The sequence below is a fragment of the Ctenocephalides felis genome, unplaced genomic scaffold (genome assembly GCF_003426905.1).
Source record: "Ctenocephalides felis isolate EL2017-DRISC unplaced genomic scaffold, ASM342690v1 CF-g0.4_SCAFFOLD_03571, whole genome shotgun sequence".
Taxonomy (NCBI): Eukaryota; Metazoa; Arthropoda; class Insecta; order Siphonaptera; family Pulicidae; genus Ctenocephalides; species Ctenocephalides felis.
The window spans coordinates 68846220-68865042 of record NW_020539725.1 but is presented as its reverse complement, the minus strand read 5'-3'; the positions used below and the strand labels follow the sequence as shown (position 1 = coordinate 68865042).

Genomic DNA, 18823 nt, shown 5'->3' with positions numbered 1-18823 from the left:
TATTATTACTTAAATAATTGCATTATATGAATTTAGTACATTTTGTACATTTTTTCCAAATAACTTTTAATTTTCATTCCGGACATTGTAATTTGTTTACATTAGTAAAAACTAGATAAAATGTACTAAAATTTAGTAAAGAAAATTATATACCCTTGGATATTAAAATTTTTAATAATTCGTAAATGTACTAAATCCATTTTTTTACTTTTCTTCAAATAACTTTTAATTTTCATTTCGGACATTGTAAATTGTTTACATTAGTAAAAACTAGATAAAATTTACTAAAATCTAGTAGAAACTTTTGTGTAGTCTTGGATATTAAAAATTTTCGTAATTAGTAGTTCAAATACGGACTTTAGTATTTTCATAATTTGCATTATATGGATTTTGAACATTTCTTTTACTTTTTTTCAAATAACTTTTAATTTTCGTTCAAGACAATATTAATTATTTCCATTAATAAAATCTAGATAAAATTTACTAAAATTTAGTACAAACAGTTATATAAACTTGGATATTCAAATTTTGCACAATTTGTAGTTGAAATGTGGATTTTAGTATTTTGATAATTTGCATTACATGGATTTAGTACATTTTCTTACTTTTTTTCAGATAACTTTTAATTTTCATCTAGGACATCATTAATGGTTTCCATTAGTAAAAGCTAGATAAAATTTATTAAAATTAAGTACGAATAGTTATATACACTTGGATATTAAAATTTTCAATAATTCGTAGTTGAAATGCGGACTTTAGTATTTTTCAAAATTTGCAATTAATGGATTTAGTACATTTTGTGCATTTTCTTCAAATAACTTTTAGTTTTTGTTGCGGACATTATAATTTGTTAACAATAGCAAAAACTAGATAAAATTTAGTACAAACAGTTATATACAGTGGGATATTAAAATTTTCCATAATTCGTAGTTGAAATGCAGACTTTAGTATTTCCATAACTTGTATTATATGGATTGAGAACATTCTTTTTTACTTTTTTTTCAAATAACTTCAAATTTTCATTCAGGACGTTATTGTTTGTTTAAATTAATAAAAACTAGATAAAATTTACTAAAATTTAGTAGAAAATTTTTATATACTTTTGTATAAAATATAAAAATTTCCAATAATTCGCATTTGAAATGCAGACTTTAGTCTCACCTTTGATCTAATTATTTTTATCGTTATTTTAAAATATTATTAAAATTGTTAATGATAATCCTAATATTGTTTGAACTAGCATAAATAGTTTATTATCACAATCTTGACAAAAAATTTAGATTACAAAATATTACATTAAATTAATCATAAACCCATAATAAAAGCTGTATATAAACTTATACATTTCTTTTAAGTTTAGGCTGATAAAAAGTTTTTAAATATACTATAAGCCCTTTATCACCATATCATATGTGACCGACATGGCTTTAAAAAATTAGATTAAATTAATTAAAAATCAATTACAAAATGGCAAATAAACAAGACGGCTTAGGCTTGGGTTATTCGTACGAATTTCCTTCTGCCGGTGTCGGTTTGAGAATAAAAAATGCCCTGTCGCAATTTAGCGATTTGTTTAGCGAATTCAACAGGTATATTGCACCTGCTTATCATCATGATCGATGTGAAAGGTGAGATAATATAATATATGATATGTTGATGTAATTAAATTAATAAAACATATTTTTTAATTTTAGATCGGTGTACATGCGTCTGTATTCGATGCACAAGAGGGAATTCGTGATGGTGTTCTTGGCGTTTTTTGCCTGTTTTGGACTCGGAATATTTATAGGATTAGCAGGTACATTTATAGAACAATATATTACTTTTTGTAAGTTTATATAGTACCCCCGACATACGAGTTAAATTCGTTCGGTAACAACGCTCGTATGTGTAATCGCTCGCATCTCGAATTTTTTTTTGAAATATAAATATTGCAAAGATTGAAATGCCATTAATTCGTTACAGCACTATGGTTTTTGTTAAGTTGTTTGAATAATAAAAATGAATTTATTTATTAATTTAATTATTGTTTTATCCTGTCGATCGATTCATGATATTGAGGAAATGAGTTAGACATGCTTCGTTGAACAACTATTGATTTTGATTTTCAAAATTTCAGAGCCAAGAAAACTGCTTATATTTGTATAAATTATTGTATGCCCCTTAGCTGGATTTATACCCTTTATATCAACTTCAAATCTATGATGTGTTGCCATTCTCTTATTTTCCAATAATTTCATGCTTTAATTCAAGAAACGTACCTTTTCTTTTGGATCTATGGTTACCATAATAATACCCAATGAACTAGAAAAGTTGAAATAATGTAACACAGAAGAAACGTTGTTACGAAGTTTATAGTTATGCTAATAAAACGTACATATTATGTATACTTGTAGCCTTGTTCGTTACGTTACATAGATTTATCATTTATACGATATAGTTTCATTGTTGTAACCTCAAAGTAACGATTGGTTTTAAAGGAATCGACGTATAACTTACGATGTTACATATTTTTTTTAATATTTAGATATTCACATGTATTCACATGTTTATTTATGGCATAGGCTTCATTTCGAATAATACGTAATATTAATTACACTAATCTATATTTCTTCAGGTCCTCCGATTACCATAACACAAGAATATAGTGGTGTAAAAATTTTGGCAAACAACACTAATAATAAAATACATGCGGATTTGTCCAGAGGTCCATTCGTTATGCATTCACCAGAATTTGGCACCTACAACCAGCAACTCTGGCTAATTGCTGAAGTTTCAACCAAGAACTCTGATGGTGAGAATTTTATATTGGTGTATTCAGTTATTAACAATTTTCAATAGATTAGAATATCTAAGCATTTCTATCTTATATTGCATTTAGATTTTTGAATAAAAAAATTATGAAAGCTTGCCCAAAACGTCGTCAATATTGCAACTGTTAGTAAAAGTGCACTGAGAAAACGTTCGAAACCATTGGTAAAATAATCAATGAGACTTTTATTCGAAAATAATGCTCTCAACCTGAAAGATAATTCTTGTAAAATCTAGGCAGTTATAAATGGTGTCATTATGGTTGTACAACCTTGCAGGTTGTAAATAGTTTTAAATCTAAATACCACTTGCTCTGTGTGGGTGATTAGTGTTTCGGTCATAAATGCTAGTTACATATTTAATTATGGTCATAAAACTATTACAATTTTCATAAAATTCACAATTAAGCTTAATTAAATGATCTTCATTGCGTTTACAGATGAGGTGTTTGATAAAGTCTTCCATATCGGTGTCTCAATTGATGGTCTCAATGAGGATCACACCGCTACGTCAATTTTACGAAAACACAGCAAAAATAATAGGTAAATTTTATTTAATACACACACACACATTTAATATAATCATGATTTTTTTTAGAACTCGTCATTTGCACTGCAGTGGTCACCATTGTGATGAATTCGTTGTTTTGCATTTAGGATTTCTGGCCTACTCTCATTACTCGATAAGCGTTTCTTTCTATGGCCTGGAAGGATTACACAAGAGATATACATTCCAGGATGTCAAATTTTATGTAAGTACTAAACATATACAATGCAATACAATTTATATATATTTCAAAAAAACTCACAACTTATTTATAACTGTAGTCACATATTGAATTCAAATTATAAATGTCTTAAAAGTTCTTATTTTTTATCATAGATTTTTGTAATTTAGAAGTTTTATTACCATTGGCTTAAGTATGTTTTGGTGAGGTTGCCTAAGTCGTACCCCGGTTGTATTAAATATGTTTTGGTATTTAATTTTCACTCTTATAAAAATAACCAGGTCGTGGTTGCCTAAGTCGTACCCTATCTAAAATATGCTTCGGTTTTTATTCTTTACTATTATGAGAATAACCAGGTTGTGGTTGCCTAAATCGTACCCCGCCTGGAATATGTTTTGGTTTTTAATATTTACTTTTATGAAAACAACTAGAGTGAGGTTTGGTTTAAAATCTGTATTATTACGAAAATAATTAGGGTCAGGTTGCCTAAGTCGTAGCCCATTTGAAATATGTTTTAATTTTTATTATTTACTCTTATGAAAATAACTAGGTTGTGGTTGCCTAAGTCGTACCCCAGTTATAATCCATTATTTTTTTCTCAGAAAATGTTTTGGTTTTTAATCTTAACTATTACGGTAATACCTAGTGAGGTTGCCTAAGTCGTACCTCGGCTATATTTTTTTTGACTTAATAAATTATATCATCTGGTTACTTTAATTTTAAACTAAATGTAAGCAATTAGAAGAATAGTTAGCAACTAAAAACTAAAGAACAGTTGATCTCTCACTGAGTTCTATACAGTTTTTTAGTAATAGGTTGACTAACTCTGTAGGTGGTACGACTAAGGCAACTAAAATGTAAAAATACCTTTTTTTAATAAAAAAATCAATGTTTTGGTATTTGTTAATCATAAGCTAGCTAAATAAAAATTTAATAAGTTATTATAAATTATTTATGAAATAAAAATTTAATAAATAATTGTTTCCTTAGGCTGTACGACTTAAGCAACTTTACTCTACAATTTTTATTTATCTGTACCCATGTTACTTAATAAAAAATATTATATAAATAAATAAATGAATACATTTTTTGTCTAATAATTTACATTTTACCATTTATTTCTAGTTCAAAACATACAATCCAGCTTTTACGCAGATCGAGATATGGTTCCGTTTATTTTTCCTAATTGGTGCCTTCATGGTTACGGTAATAAACATTATTGATTTTATCCAGAATTATTTGAATAACAAAATGATTATTTATTCCAGTGCTTCTTCGCCCATTCTTTGAGACAATACCCAATCAACGATTGGTCTATGGAACAGAAATGGATATCTATACTTCTACCGTTGCTCCTTCTCTATAACAGTAATTAAATCCAAACTAATAGTTTAAAAAAGTAATTAATTGCTTTATACTTAATTAAATCTTTTTTCAGATCCCGTTTTCCCTCTGACATTTTTAATTGATTCCTGGTTACCAGGAATGATGGATGCGTTGTTCCAGGCGACTTTCTTATGTGCCCTGTTGTTGTTTTGGCTGTGCGTTTATCATGGTCTAAGACAGGTGAATATTTATTATGGACTAATAAGGTCAGCCTGATATCAAGTAGTTCTGGAGGCAACCTATTGTTTTTTTTTTCAGAATGAACGTACCTTATTGGGATTTTATGCTCCCAAATTAATTGTAATAGTTCCTTTATGGCTTTGCGCTGTGGTGCTTTCGGCTTGGCAAAAATGTGACGAAAAACAGGATCCGACTTACAATCACATTGTTGATGCTGATAATTATTACGTAAGTAATTGAAAATATGCTTTATTTATTTTCATTTAGAATAATTATAATCGTTGGCGTAAGTCCACTGCTCAAATAAGCATTTTTGGGCAACCTGATATCAAGCAGCAATGATACTTAAAATATTTGAATATAGTATATGGAAGTAAAGTTAGTGAAATTCGCGTTATTGCATCTAATTAAAAACGTATCTTCAGTGTCGGAGAAACTTTAATAACAAAAACGTATCAAATGTAAATGGACAACCTTTGGGTTGCTTAGGAGAAGTGTCGTTTAGCTTTTACAAAATACTGCCTCGGTCAGCATAATATTCCTCTTCGTAATATATGATGAGGGAGAGTGTTATCACATTAAAAGTTCAGTTTTTGGTCAGCCTAAAATCAAGCAGTAGTAATGGTCAATATTTCCTCTTTGTAATATGATGAGGGAAAGTTTTATCACAACAAAAATCTGGCTTCTTGTCAGTCTGATATCATTCAACTTGTTAATATGATAAAGAGAATTGTTGTCACAGTAAAAGTTAGGCTTTGTATTCACAAAATCCTTGATTTAAACAGGCGCCTCGGCTAGCCTGGTATCAAGCAGTAGTAATGACCTATATTTCCATTTGAATAGTTTCCAGATTCATGTGGAAATAACTTTTTACTGGCATTGCTGCGTTAAATTAAAATTATCATTATTATTAGCGATATTTTGAAAAAAATATTTATTGTACGGAGATAAGACAACCGTTGGTTTGTCTTTTAAAAAGTGGCGCTGTTAGGTAATAAATTCTTTTTTATCCGTTGTACAAAAATAAAAATAAAATAAAAAAATAATTAGAGCAAGGCGAAGGGGAGGGGGGTGTATAATATTCTGGCATCATAAACTAAACAACAATGCTCAAAGCCAAAAAAACTAACAACGAAACAAATACTTTCGTTAAATAAATTTTAATGTAGCCGATTATCAATAATCTTGCCCGATTTAAGTTGATGACTGGTTGCCTTCTACTTTAAAATATTATCTTTATTTTCTATTCAAGGGCTTCAAAGTGTTTTTCTTCATCAACGGAGTGATCTATCTCGTCTATCTTCTAACACTAATTTTAAAAGCCTACAGCGAGCTGAGATCTATGCCATTTTTTGGTAAGTGATTAGAAAAATTACAAAACAATATTTATTAAATTTGAATTATAATCATAATTATATTATTTTCAGATATGAGGTTGAGATTTCTGACCCTCTTGATGATTTGCGTTGCCAGTGTTATAACAGCTGAGATTTGTATGAAATTTGCTCCTGGACCAGTAGTCGATGAGTTTGTGTCCGCTCTGAACGCTCATTATGATAGCAGTGCCCATTTTATGGCTCTTTATGGCCTTTTGAACTTCTATACTTACTCAATGGCTTATGTTTATGCACCTTTGGATAGACCTCCTCATGGTAAAATATTTTATATTTAATATCATATGCATATTTACCATGTGAAGCAAAAATTTTCTATTTTTTGACTGTAGTTTTTTAATATTTTTATATCTGTTCTTTTAACAGAGGCTCCTCTAACAAAAGACAATCCAGCATTTTCAATGGTAACGGAATCCGATGAAGAAGTTGTATTTGGTTCAGACGATGAACAACAAGCAAGAAGGCCTCTCAATTCACAAAGAGGTGATTACGATAGTGACTGATGATGTTATTATTAAAATAATTAAATAATATTAACATATTGTACAGTTTTGAATATTAATTTGTGATGCTAACTAAATGTTTATTTTCTGTATTAAAAATTACTGTTTATGAATGTGAATGGGGTGAAATGAATTTTATTTGTTTGATTATGCTTTCCGATAACCCATCCTTATCAAACAAATTTAAGTCTTTTGGAAATGAAATAAGATAAAGTGTTAATTTGTTCTCAATGTTTGAGTTAATTGAATTTTTATTTCACAGATAATTATTGAACTATTTTTTTAAATATTGGAGATTTAAAAAGTTTCTTTCTAAATCTGAAGTTTAAACATTGTTTAAAGTGATAATTATATATTTATTTTACAAATAGTTATATATATATACTTTAGTTACTTAGTTATATTATACTTTTATTTCACAGATGATTAGTAAAAGTTTTTTCTCAATCAACGGAGACTCTTAAGTTAATATTTGTAAAGTTTTGCGAATTTGCAAAACTTTACAAATTTGTTGAACACTAGATTATAATATATAGAAAATATATATTTTTTAGAAGATAATTAGTAAATGATATATACTTATTTTTATTTATAAGGGACATTTTAAATTATACTCTGTTTATGCAAAACCATCAGTAACAATAATTTTAAAAAATATATTTGGAAGTTCATATTAAATGTTTTAACTGAAACTTGTAATTAAAAATTTAATACTTATTTAAACAACTTTAATTAAAAAAAAAATTGCCAAGTAATTAAATGTAAATTTCATGCTCTTTGGCTATTAGAACAAAAGAAAATAACATTAGTTAAATAAGTTTTTTAAATTATGCAATAAATATTTTGTAGCTTTTAATTAAATTTATAAAAAACATGGTGGTATAATCAACAATTTGGAGATGATCTTTAGTATTTTACTAAATTCGCTTCATAAAACATAATTTATTTATAGCACCATTCATTATTAATTTTTTTTAAATAATTCACTATTCGCGCTCTTTTTCAAATATTCCTGCTACTCTGGTAACACTTATTATTTTGACAGTTCTCGATGTGACAGCCGACACCAGCGCCGCAGTTGCGCTCCGCCACCGCAATCCTTACTTCGTTGGAAAAGAGGAATTTGGCCGATGAGATCAGGCAGGCTCTCTTTCATCAAATAGCATTTAATTGTCCTTTATTATTCAATTAAAACAGCTCAGTGACTCAAATATATATTGAATAAAATGTGAATAATAGTCGGATATCGATTGAATACACGTTTGCCGTTGAAATTCTGTGCTAAGTTAATGTTATGACAGCATAAATAACAAGACTGACAGTTTAGTTTTAACAATTCATCATGGGCGATGGAAGAGATATTGAACGACAGCCATTGATTCAAAATGATGGAACTGGAAGCCTTAGGAATCAAGGATCCTATACGGAAGGTTAGATGAAATAATAATGGATACATTAATTGCTATTGTTTTTCAACAACTACTTGTCAAAGTTATAACATTGTTGGTACTTAATTTACAATATATAGCATCGCGTGATGCTGATTTGATGAGTGTATACTATTAGTTATAAACAATACTTATCTTTTTGCCATAAATTTTGCATTATTGCTGATTTAGTGTGAATTTTTCTTCATACAAATTTTGACAATTGCCATCGGCCGACGCCATCTTCTATTTATAGTCGTCACGAATTCTTATCGCTAATTGTTGATAGTTTGCACGAACAAAAGCTATGTTTATTGTTTATTATTAAATATTTTTATTCAGACACTAACTTGCATAAAAAATATGATGATTAATGAATCATTTCGCAACTTGATATAAGAATAAATTTGTGCTTTATTATGCTAAATGTTTTTGTATTCTGGTACTCATAAATTTCAATTTGATTATTAAAAATCAATCAATCAAGTTCTACTTATTTAGATTTTTTTTATTTACATACTATTAAATATTATACACAGCTAAGTGCTGATGCATTTTTGTTAGAAAATCAAAGACATTTTTCAATACAACTTTATTCTGTAATGTATTGTCCATTTTCATAGATGACTTTTCAGTATTTTTCAAGCAGCATCATCGTCTCACTTTAATAAATCTTCTGGCTTTATTAGAAAAACACTGGATCAACTACAATTTGACATAATCATCAATATCAAACTTTTTTAATTCAAGGAGTTTTGTAAAGATTGAAACTAAAAGTAACCAGTTGGTGTAATATCAGGTCTATATGGTGGATGTGGCAGAATATTCATCAACCAAACTCCAATAATTTTTGCCAAAGAATTTTTTTTTACCAACTCAGGCAGATTTTCTTCAACTGCATTGCATAATTTTTTCAGTTGTTCAATGTAGACATCAGAATTCATTGTTCGGTTGGGTGGTAAGAGTAAAAGTAGACAATTCTGTTGTACTTTCTCCCTCGACTATCTTAACTTCAACTGGATGACCAGAGTGTTTCAAAAACCACTAGAACAAAATTTGGTAAACCAGATTTTAATTTCAACAAAGCCATTGTTTTAAGGCATCATAAAGAACTCATAACTTTTTTTGAGCTTAAGATGCCTCTTTACCTTTGCAGAAATAAAACTGCAAAATTCATACGACAAAAATTTTCAATTTCATTTTCTATCAATCAATTAAAAAACTTTTTTGTGCTAATTGGCATTTGAATTGCCTTCTATCAACTATCCTTTACCAAAAGGTTTTTCAATTTTACATTCAGACTACTTAAGAAAATCTAAAAATTCAATTGAAACCATATAAGCTAAAAACTGCACATACTTAGTTGCCAATTTAATGTTCAGCAAAGAATAGTAAATGATTTGTTGACTGCATCAATTTACAAATTAAATGTAATAGAGATTAGTTCGTATTCAAGGTATCATCATTTATGTGTCAGCAAATTTTTAACCATGTTTGCAATTTTATTTGTAAAACTAGATTTAACAAAAAAGTTAATAGTTTTTGCATTTTTAATTTAATTGTTATTAACTTTTCTTAGGAAAAGTTATAGTATGTAATTGCAAAAAATTGAATATATCTTTTTTGTTTATTTTTGCGTTTCAAGACTTCCTGAAAGTTTTGGCACAACTTTGAAAAAATGAATTTATGTGTGTGTATGTACGTGCGGATTTTTTGTTGACGATATCGAAATCACGAATCAACGGATTTGAATGATTCCTATTAATTGGGAGACGTGCGAATTAGTTTTTGGCAAAGGCCGGTCTAGCTGTTTCGGAGATACAGGGACCGCATTAAAGAAAAATCTTACGGCAAGGTCATCCTACTTAATAACTTCCATACATTATGCTACTGAATAATACTGAATACTGTCAAAATGTCATGTATTTGCTGTTCATTCGGGCGTTTTACACATAAACTGCAACGTCACTCGTATGTTATGAAGCTGAGTCAGAAATACCCTGTTATCTAAGATTGTTTTTTTGACATTTGTGTAGTGTCTAGCTTATGTTTTCTATCAGACAACCTGAGAAAATCGCTTAACTGCACAGCAACCGCATGGGTTTTGTCAATATTAGTAAGGAAAGTTCTTCATAACATGGCCTTGCCATAACATTTTACTGTTATGCGGCAGAATCGATCCCACAGAGCAAAGTCCAATAAAAATCTCATTTTTAGTTTATAACTACGTATGTCCACTGTAAGACTCAAGCTGTTATCACTATGCCACGGCGAAGCCCTAAAAAATACCAAAAAAAGTGCTGTGATAACATTTTTTATAATTTTTATTTTGATTGTAATTATAAAGTGAGACATAACAGGGTTATTCTGTATTTCCTATATATATATATTTTTTGAGCTTTTTAAATTTATCACTTTTACAATAACAGTAATACAGCAAACTTTAAAAGCAATATTTGTTTACTCATTTATAGATAAAAATACAACGAGTGTTGGTTTTTATAATTGAAATAGCCCTTATTTATAGGGTATATATATATATATATATATATATATATATATATCAAATTTTATTTATGTCTATTTATTTAGTACAAACAAATTTTCGAAACGGCTGGACCGATTTTGATGATTTTTTTGGGAGATACCTAATGCAATTAAGAGGCTACATAACTAAGCTTATGCTAAAATAGCATTTATTGAGACAAAAAATCGTCTGATTAGAATGATTTACAATAAAACTTTTTTTTTAAATATTGAAAATAATTAGGATTTCAAATTCTAAAGATCACTCTAGCTAAATTTCTAAAGATCACTTATATGTAATTAATAATTTTAAAAATCACTAATTTATGTAATTTCTGTAATTATTAATTTAATTAGCAAAAACAATAAATGGTTTTCTCTTAAATATCGAAAATTTTGTATATTTTCATAATTCTAGTTAAAATTCTAAAGCTCACAAATATACTTAAAATTATTAATTTGAACTTTGCAATTCAGTTTTCATAATTATTAAAAATATGAGATAAGTTCCTTCAGTTCTAACTCTGCTTTTTTAAGTTTTGTTTATTTACATTTCATGTAAACGTCGTCGTCCAATTCATAAGCTCTTATATTGTGTCTATAGAATACAAATAATGAAAGTTACAGTATTTATAATAATCTATTTGAAAACATTTAAAATTTCATTACGATACACGAAGTTTCAGCAATTTGCCTTAAGGCACGATGCCATACGCTACTAGTTCATACTATAATTTATTAATTCATTCATTTATTAATTATTGCAAATTTTTTTCCCACAGGTTCTCAAACCACGACGGTTTCACCGATAGGTCCTGATGAATTGCCTCCGTCGTACCAGGGAAGTTCGGCCAGTGGCGTGCCAATGGTCACTTGCAGGGTGTGTCAGGCCATGGTCGATATTTCAGGCAAACGAGAACAGCATGTCGTCAAATGCAATCAGTGCAATGAAGCCACAGTAAGCAAAAGATTTAACTAAAATTTAATGTTTCATTTTTTTATCAATTCCGAGATTACGACAGTGTCATCTTTGTATTGAGATAATATATATTATGACATGTTTGGAGATAATATATATTATGACTGTTTTTTTTTTTGAGAATTAGAGTTATGTACAATTTTTTGATTAAATTTTTTGACTTTATCAGTATGTGCGATTTAAAAAAGATCTTTTGTTCTTTGTCGATCAATCACATTGCGTTAGAAAGATTGGATAAATTTTGTTCCTTTTATATTTTTTTTGTATGACCAGTGTCATTTTCTTCATTAACTTCAGTTGCAATGATAATTTTAGTAACAAATTATTTGTGTCATTTTAATCTGATACGAAAAAGCAATACTTAACAAATTAAAAAAAAACTAGTGGCATTTAGCCTTAGGGCAAGAATTAACTTAATCAATCGAAGTTGAAATTTAGATTCTTAAAAAAGTAAAAATTTCAACTGTTTATTTCAAAAATAAAGTTATCGCTTTCAATTAATTTAACTGTAAAATTAATTTAAAATTAACTGTAATTATATTAATTATATTGCACTGACACGTGCCTGTATGCCCTAAAATTGTAGCTTATTATTTTAAATTTTAATGAATAGATAATGTTTGACTCGTTACATCACAAAAGCCACTTTTGACACAAATTTTGACTATAATTTCTTCTCAAATTTTGATTGTTTTTTAACTTCAATCTATTTGTCGTAGGGCCGTAACATTTTAGTATAAGACCATCATATCTATTGCCAAAAAGGTTCATAAAAATCGGCCTAATTTTATTTCAACAGTTAATTTCAAGAAAACGGCTCGGTAGATTTTCGGTAGCATCATTCCCAACTAATATCTTTCGAACAGTTTTTGATTTTTTCAAATCGATTCGATAGTATGAGCTTAAATGTGGACGAAAAGTTTAACACTTTTTTCAAATTACAAAGAAACGGCTCGGCAGATTGTCTCAAAAAACTGACAAACGATAGTCCTCATTGAGATACATCAAATGACTTTTAAATTCCTGGAATCGGTTCAGACGTTTTTAAGAAAACGTCGATTAAAGGTCTAATTTTGGCAAATGCACAAAAACGACACTAATTTTTGCAAACTTTGACGAATTTTTAAAGTTAAACGACTTGTCGTAAGGCTGTAATATTTTAGTATGAGTATATAAGACTATGGTATCTACCGTCATAAAAATCATAAAAATTGTCGAAAAAAATTATTTCAACACTTTATTACAAGAAAACGGCCCGGCCGATCTTTCTCAAAAACTAATCAGTATCTTTCCCAATCAATTCTTTCGAACAGTTTTTAAATTTCCAAAATCGATTCAGAATTGCGGGAAAAACGTGGACGAAATTTTTTTCACTCTTCTGCTATTTACAAAGAAACGGCTCAGCCGATCGACGCACAAAACTAACAAACTATAGTCCTCATCGAGATACACCTAATGGCTTTTAAATTTTTGAAATCGGCCCATTTTTTAAAAAAACGTCGATTAACACATACACGCACATACTTTTTCCAAATTTGGTCTCATTCGATTCAGAATGGCTTGAAACATCGAGAAATCATAAAATTAGCGAATTGGATTTTCTTATGTATACATAAATTTCTCCTTCGGGAAGTTAATTTTAAGAAAATTAATTAATTTATTTATTTCAATAATAAAACAAATATAAAAAAAATATTTTTCATATTGCATTTTCTTTAGAGATCAAAATTAAAATTGTTTCTTACAGATATAACATTTCTTTTACATTTGGTTTTTTATTTTCATTTTTTTCCATTGCCGAACTATATGTTTTTTTATAAATTAAAGATTTTGTAAAAAATTGTTATTTGCTCACCTGGAATAAATTTGCGCTATCAGTTTTCATATAAACACTAATTAAAAACAAAGTTTAAAAACAATGATGCTCTTTGTTTTGGTATTTCAAGCAAACTAGCTTATACACACATAAAATTTAGTTTTGATCATAAAACATTGAGTTCCCTTCATATATTCATATTTCTATCATATACATAGACTACTAAAAATTTGTAACTGTAATATACATTTTGCAGATATAAGCAAATTATAGTTCAGAGTTTATAATTTCGTGTAAATAGGGGTGGGTGTATTTAATGAATTGTAGAAGAGACAAAAATCGTAAAAACTTGACCTAAATTTGATTTTAAGTCACAGTTGTAAATAACTTAACTCGACTTTTTTTTAACTTTTATTTCCTATTTTTCAGCCTATACGCAATGCTCCACCAGGCAAGAAGTACGTTCGATGTCCATGCAACTGTTTATTGATTTGCAAAAGTTCATCTCAAAGGATAGCTTGTCCGAGACCAAATTGCAAACGCATAATAAATTTAGCACCTAGTCCTGTGACACCACCAGCTCCTCACGGTGGAAATTCTTCGTTGCCAGGAATGTGCAGGGTTTGCTGTGCTCATTGTGGGGACACGTTTCTTGTAAGTTGATAAGCATGAATTATAATTATTTGTTGAATAAAAAAAATAAGCTTGTAACGTGTTAGTAGAAGTTTATTTTTTAGAAATCTTGCATGTTGTTTGAAACTACAATTATAGCTTTATCGTATTAATATTGTTATAAATTTTTATTTGGTGTATTACATGATATGATTATCAATTCTTCGAAATATGCATATGACATGAATGCCTGGTTTTTTATTGCATATAAAATAGTATTATTAATTTATACCTTCTATATTGAATATATTTGTCATAGATCATGTCATGCTCATAATCATTTGACTCTAATAATGAATATATCATTATTACATTAAAAACTAGTTTTAAGTAGCATTCTTCCTTAAGTCAAGTTGCATGAATTTTTCAGTACGTATAAATAATCAACTTAGTCAACTGTAATCAGTAGCTACCTATAAAACACGACCATAGGCTCGGGATAGATTCTGATTAGGATCATTTAAGAGGGAGTCTGCTTTAGAGGCTTCTAAATAATCGCTTTATTCGAGGAATTTTTAGGGAAGGAAATAAATTTTTAATTGAATCGAAACTTTCAGGTTTTATTGTTATATATTTCAACATTCGTTGAAAGTTTCAAGTTTTCGTTCCGCTCTTATACCTGCTTGATGCTTACTCACTATTTCTTCTATAATTTCGAAAATAATTCGAAGTTGTTTCCGGAATTTTAGGGATATATTCTTGGCTAGTTTTGGAAGACATTTTTGCATAAAAATCGATTTTTTAAACCTTTAAAGCATGCTCCCGCCCCTTGATCAACTGTAATCAGTAGCTATCTACAAAACACGTACATAGGCTCGGCAAAGATTCTGATTAGAATCTCTCAAGCGTGCGGCGAAATTCCAAACTTTTATGATTTTTTTTATAATTCAACCGCTTATCATTGACTTATAATATTTTAATATGTAACGAAATCCATCGTTATGCTATTTTTAATCAAAATCGCCATACAAAAATTGTTTGAACATTTATTTACGAAAAAACGGCGCGGACTATCTTCATCAAAAACTAATCGACGCATTTCTCAACCTATATCTTTCCAACAGTTTTTGAATTTTTAAAATCGATTCAAAATTGTGGCCTAAATCGTTGGGAAAATTTTTACTTTTTAGCAAATTACATAGAAACGTCTAGGCCGATCGTCGCATAAATTTGTCTAACTCTAGTCCTTATCGAGTTACATCGAATGACTTCTAAATTTTTGTAATCAGTCCAGACTGTTTGTGCGAAAACGTTGACGAAAGTCAAAAATCAGCTTACATACACACACAGAGAAATAAGCGAAGGTTATTTCGACATACCTAGACAAAAGACCTAGTCTAGGATGCCTAAACGCATTTCTTTCGCTATATAAAAAAGAGTGCGCGATTGAAGTAAAACTTTTTTTTGCTATTGTACGATATTAAAATATTTATAATATTGGAAAACAATAATGCAATTAAAGTCATACTTCGAAAATGACATGATCGGTGTGTCATTGTAATTAGCATTTAAAATACCTTCATTAGAGAAATGAAATTAATTTCTGATTAATAAATTTTATAATATTCGTTCACACAGTGGATTATGTTAAACAACGCATAAACAAATATTGTTTTCACAAATTAACTCATCCTGTAATAATTGTGTTTGAAGAATTTCATGTAATTAAAATTAACATACATTCATTGACTGCTTGTATTTTTTTTACTTTTTCGCTGGCTATACAATCTCATTCTTTGAGCAGCTGTAATATCTGTCTTGCCTAAAAAATTAATTTCCATTTTAATAACTTCAAAGATTTATAGAAACTACGAATAAGATAGAAATTATTTCAATAAACTTACGTTTTGTACACGGCACAAATGTTCCATTTGTCTTAGTATTTCCATTATAATTATTTACGGGGCAACAGGTTAAAATATTCTTCTGCTTCAGGCTTTTTTTTAATAAATTAAGATTTGCACTACGATATAACCTTAAAATCTAATGACATGCCGATCTCCTCGTTGAGAGCGAACGACGAACAGTTCGGGCGTAACGCAACTTCCGTTGCATATTCACAGATTTACTCCCTAGTCGCGCCTAAAGAAGTTTTACTTCAAAAAAACAAAAACCCACATTTTTTCTAAATTTGGTCTCAAACGATTCAGAATGACTTGAAACGACGAAAAAATATAAAATTAGCCAATCGGATTTTTTATGAAAACAAATTTCTCTTCGGGCAATTATCATTATATATTTTTTGTTCTACATCTGTTTTTTGGTCCTGGTTAACGATTTTTTTTTATAAGAAAGTGAAATGAGAACATACAAGTATATCCAAATATTTTTGACATTTTAACGTTCAGCTTTATGTAAGTAGTAAATCATTTGCATCATACTTAGTCACATATCATTGCAAAGTAGTGTTTCTCAACTATAATTTTGTTGAAGCATGTGAAATAATTATATGTTACTGTACAGAAATAATTTCCTAGAAATTATTATACAGGGTGTCCCAGAACTCAACGTCAAGCCGAAACGGTGTGATAATAATGATAAAATTAGCTGTAAGTGGGATTTCGGTAAATAATCGACTTTGAAACGTATATACATTTATAATATGAGCGATGTTAAATGTAGAACTGCTATGTGTCTCAATTCTCACACTATATTGGAAATTGAAGTCTTTTAAACGGTATAACATAACGATGACCATAACATAAATTAAATTTTTTATTATTTAAGATATCCAAAATTTCATCTTAAACTTCTTCTAATCGATATCGTGAGGACCGAATTGTATGTATTCATCTCTACTTTCCCATTTGTTGTTTTAAAATAAAATTTTTATGCTATTTTTCGCATGCATCGCAATAAATACTGCCCTCATTAATACTTAATTTCATATTTTAAGTGAATTAATTTGTCATATCCTGTTCATATGTGTATCATTCAATCTGCCATACACATACTGTATTTTATATTATTTTAATTTCTGGCACATCTCAGCTGCATTTTGGCAATAATAATGTAGACATTTCATTTTTCTTATTCATAATCATAAATTTATTATACATATTCTAATATTATCTAGGTTCATAAGCAAATTGAAATTTTTGGTAGATGATAGTTTTCATTTATTTTCAATGCAAACAATGACATGTCGTTTTTACAAATTTTTCATTTATTTCTACAATATTGCACATACATCACAGTACTTCATAATCACATATATACTAGAACATTTCTTTAACAAACTTCTGAAATATTTATCAAAATCCGCATAATCGTTTAGGAGGAGTATACAGTGAGTGCTTGTAATTTAATATGAACTTTATATAATAGCAATACAGCTCAAATTGATTCTATGTTTTAGTTAGAAAACGTTTGTGTGAGAAAAAGAAAAGGGCTGTTTTTAGGGTTTTGCCGGCAATTATCGATTTTTTCTCGTCCTTGAACCACCCTTGGACTTCAACGAACATTTTAAAAAAATAATTGGCCAAATTGGTCCAGGCGTTGTTGAGTCATGCGCTTACTAACACATTTGCGATTCATTTATATATAAGAAGATATTCTCACCCCGTTTAGGCTTGACGTTGAGTTCTGGGACACCCCGCATGTATTGCTTGAGAACCACTCCTTCACAACTTTGACAAATTTGAATATATTGTATATCATCATCAATCCTCTATCCATCAATTCTCTGATCTTTTTTCCAGTTCAACACCCTAAACAATGCCCTCGCCCGGTGCCCACACTGTCGCAAAGTGTCTTCGGTCGGGCCGGATTTCTCTCGGGGAAGAACCATCCTATTTCTAATCATAGGCACAGTTTTCTTCGCGATCGGCCTGGCCATCACCCTGGGAACCTATGCAATGGCCAGGAGCAATGGGGGCATCTACGTGGCCTATGTGGGAGCATTTCTGGTAGCTTTACTCATGTTTGCGAGGAGCGCTTACTATTGGAGGATGAGAGTCAGCGTGATTGAGGGTCCGATGTAATTTTAAGATGATAATATTGTAATTTTAATATTGATATGATGGCGAAGTTTGATGCAAGTTTAATGGAATGACGGTTTTTTCGAGTCATTTTATTAAGTATCCGAGATGATGATGATGATATATGGTTATTTTGTTTACTTTTTTTTATACAAGTATTAGTTTATGATATTGAATGTAAAAGATTGAGATGATATAATAAAAGCTTTATTAATATAAGTCAATATGGCGTTTTTTGTTATTACGAGTGTTTTGACATACGGGTAGCCAAAATGGCGAATTGTTGCTTTGACATACGAGCAAAATTTGAGATACAAGCTTTTAGTGAATGATTGTTTACTCGATAAACATTAACGGCCAAATTAAACTATATAATTTTTTTTCAGTTGTAACAATAATTTTTCTACCACTGAAACATTTAT

At 29.2% G+C, this 18823-nt stretch overlaps 2 protein-coding genes across 2 annotated transcripts; both read left to right on the top strand.

Annotated features, from left to right (window-relative positions):
- The first annotated feature begins 1467 nt into the window (after nt 1-1467).
- LOC113386866 (transmembrane protein 181-like) lies at nt 1468-7001 on the top strand. The gene is made up of 12 exons (XM_026624626.1): nt 1468-1628; nt 1695-1798; nt 2618-2794; nt 3251-3353; nt 3409-3562; nt 4664-4744; nt 4807-4906; nt 4977-5104; nt 5183-5332; nt 6357-6459; nt 6532-6756; nt 6865-7001. Exons 1-12 carry the CDS (start codon nt 1468-1470, stop codon nt 6999-7001), a joined length of 1623 nt encoding a protein of 540 aa, XP_026480411.1.
- Nucleotides 7002-8117: 1116 nt separating this feature from the next.
- LOC113386871 (type 2 phosphatidylinositol 4,5-bisphosphate 4-phosphatase) lies at nt 8118-18404 on the top strand. The gene is made up of 4 exons (XM_026624629.1): nt 8118-8431; nt 11737-11912; nt 14179-14403; nt 18123-18404. The coding sequence occupies exons 1-4, from the start codon at nt 8344-8346 to the stop codon at nt 18402-18404; spliced, it is 771 nt and encodes a 256-aa protein (XP_026480414.1). The 5' UTR covers nt 8118-8343.
- Nucleotides 18405-18823: the final 419 nt, after the last annotated feature.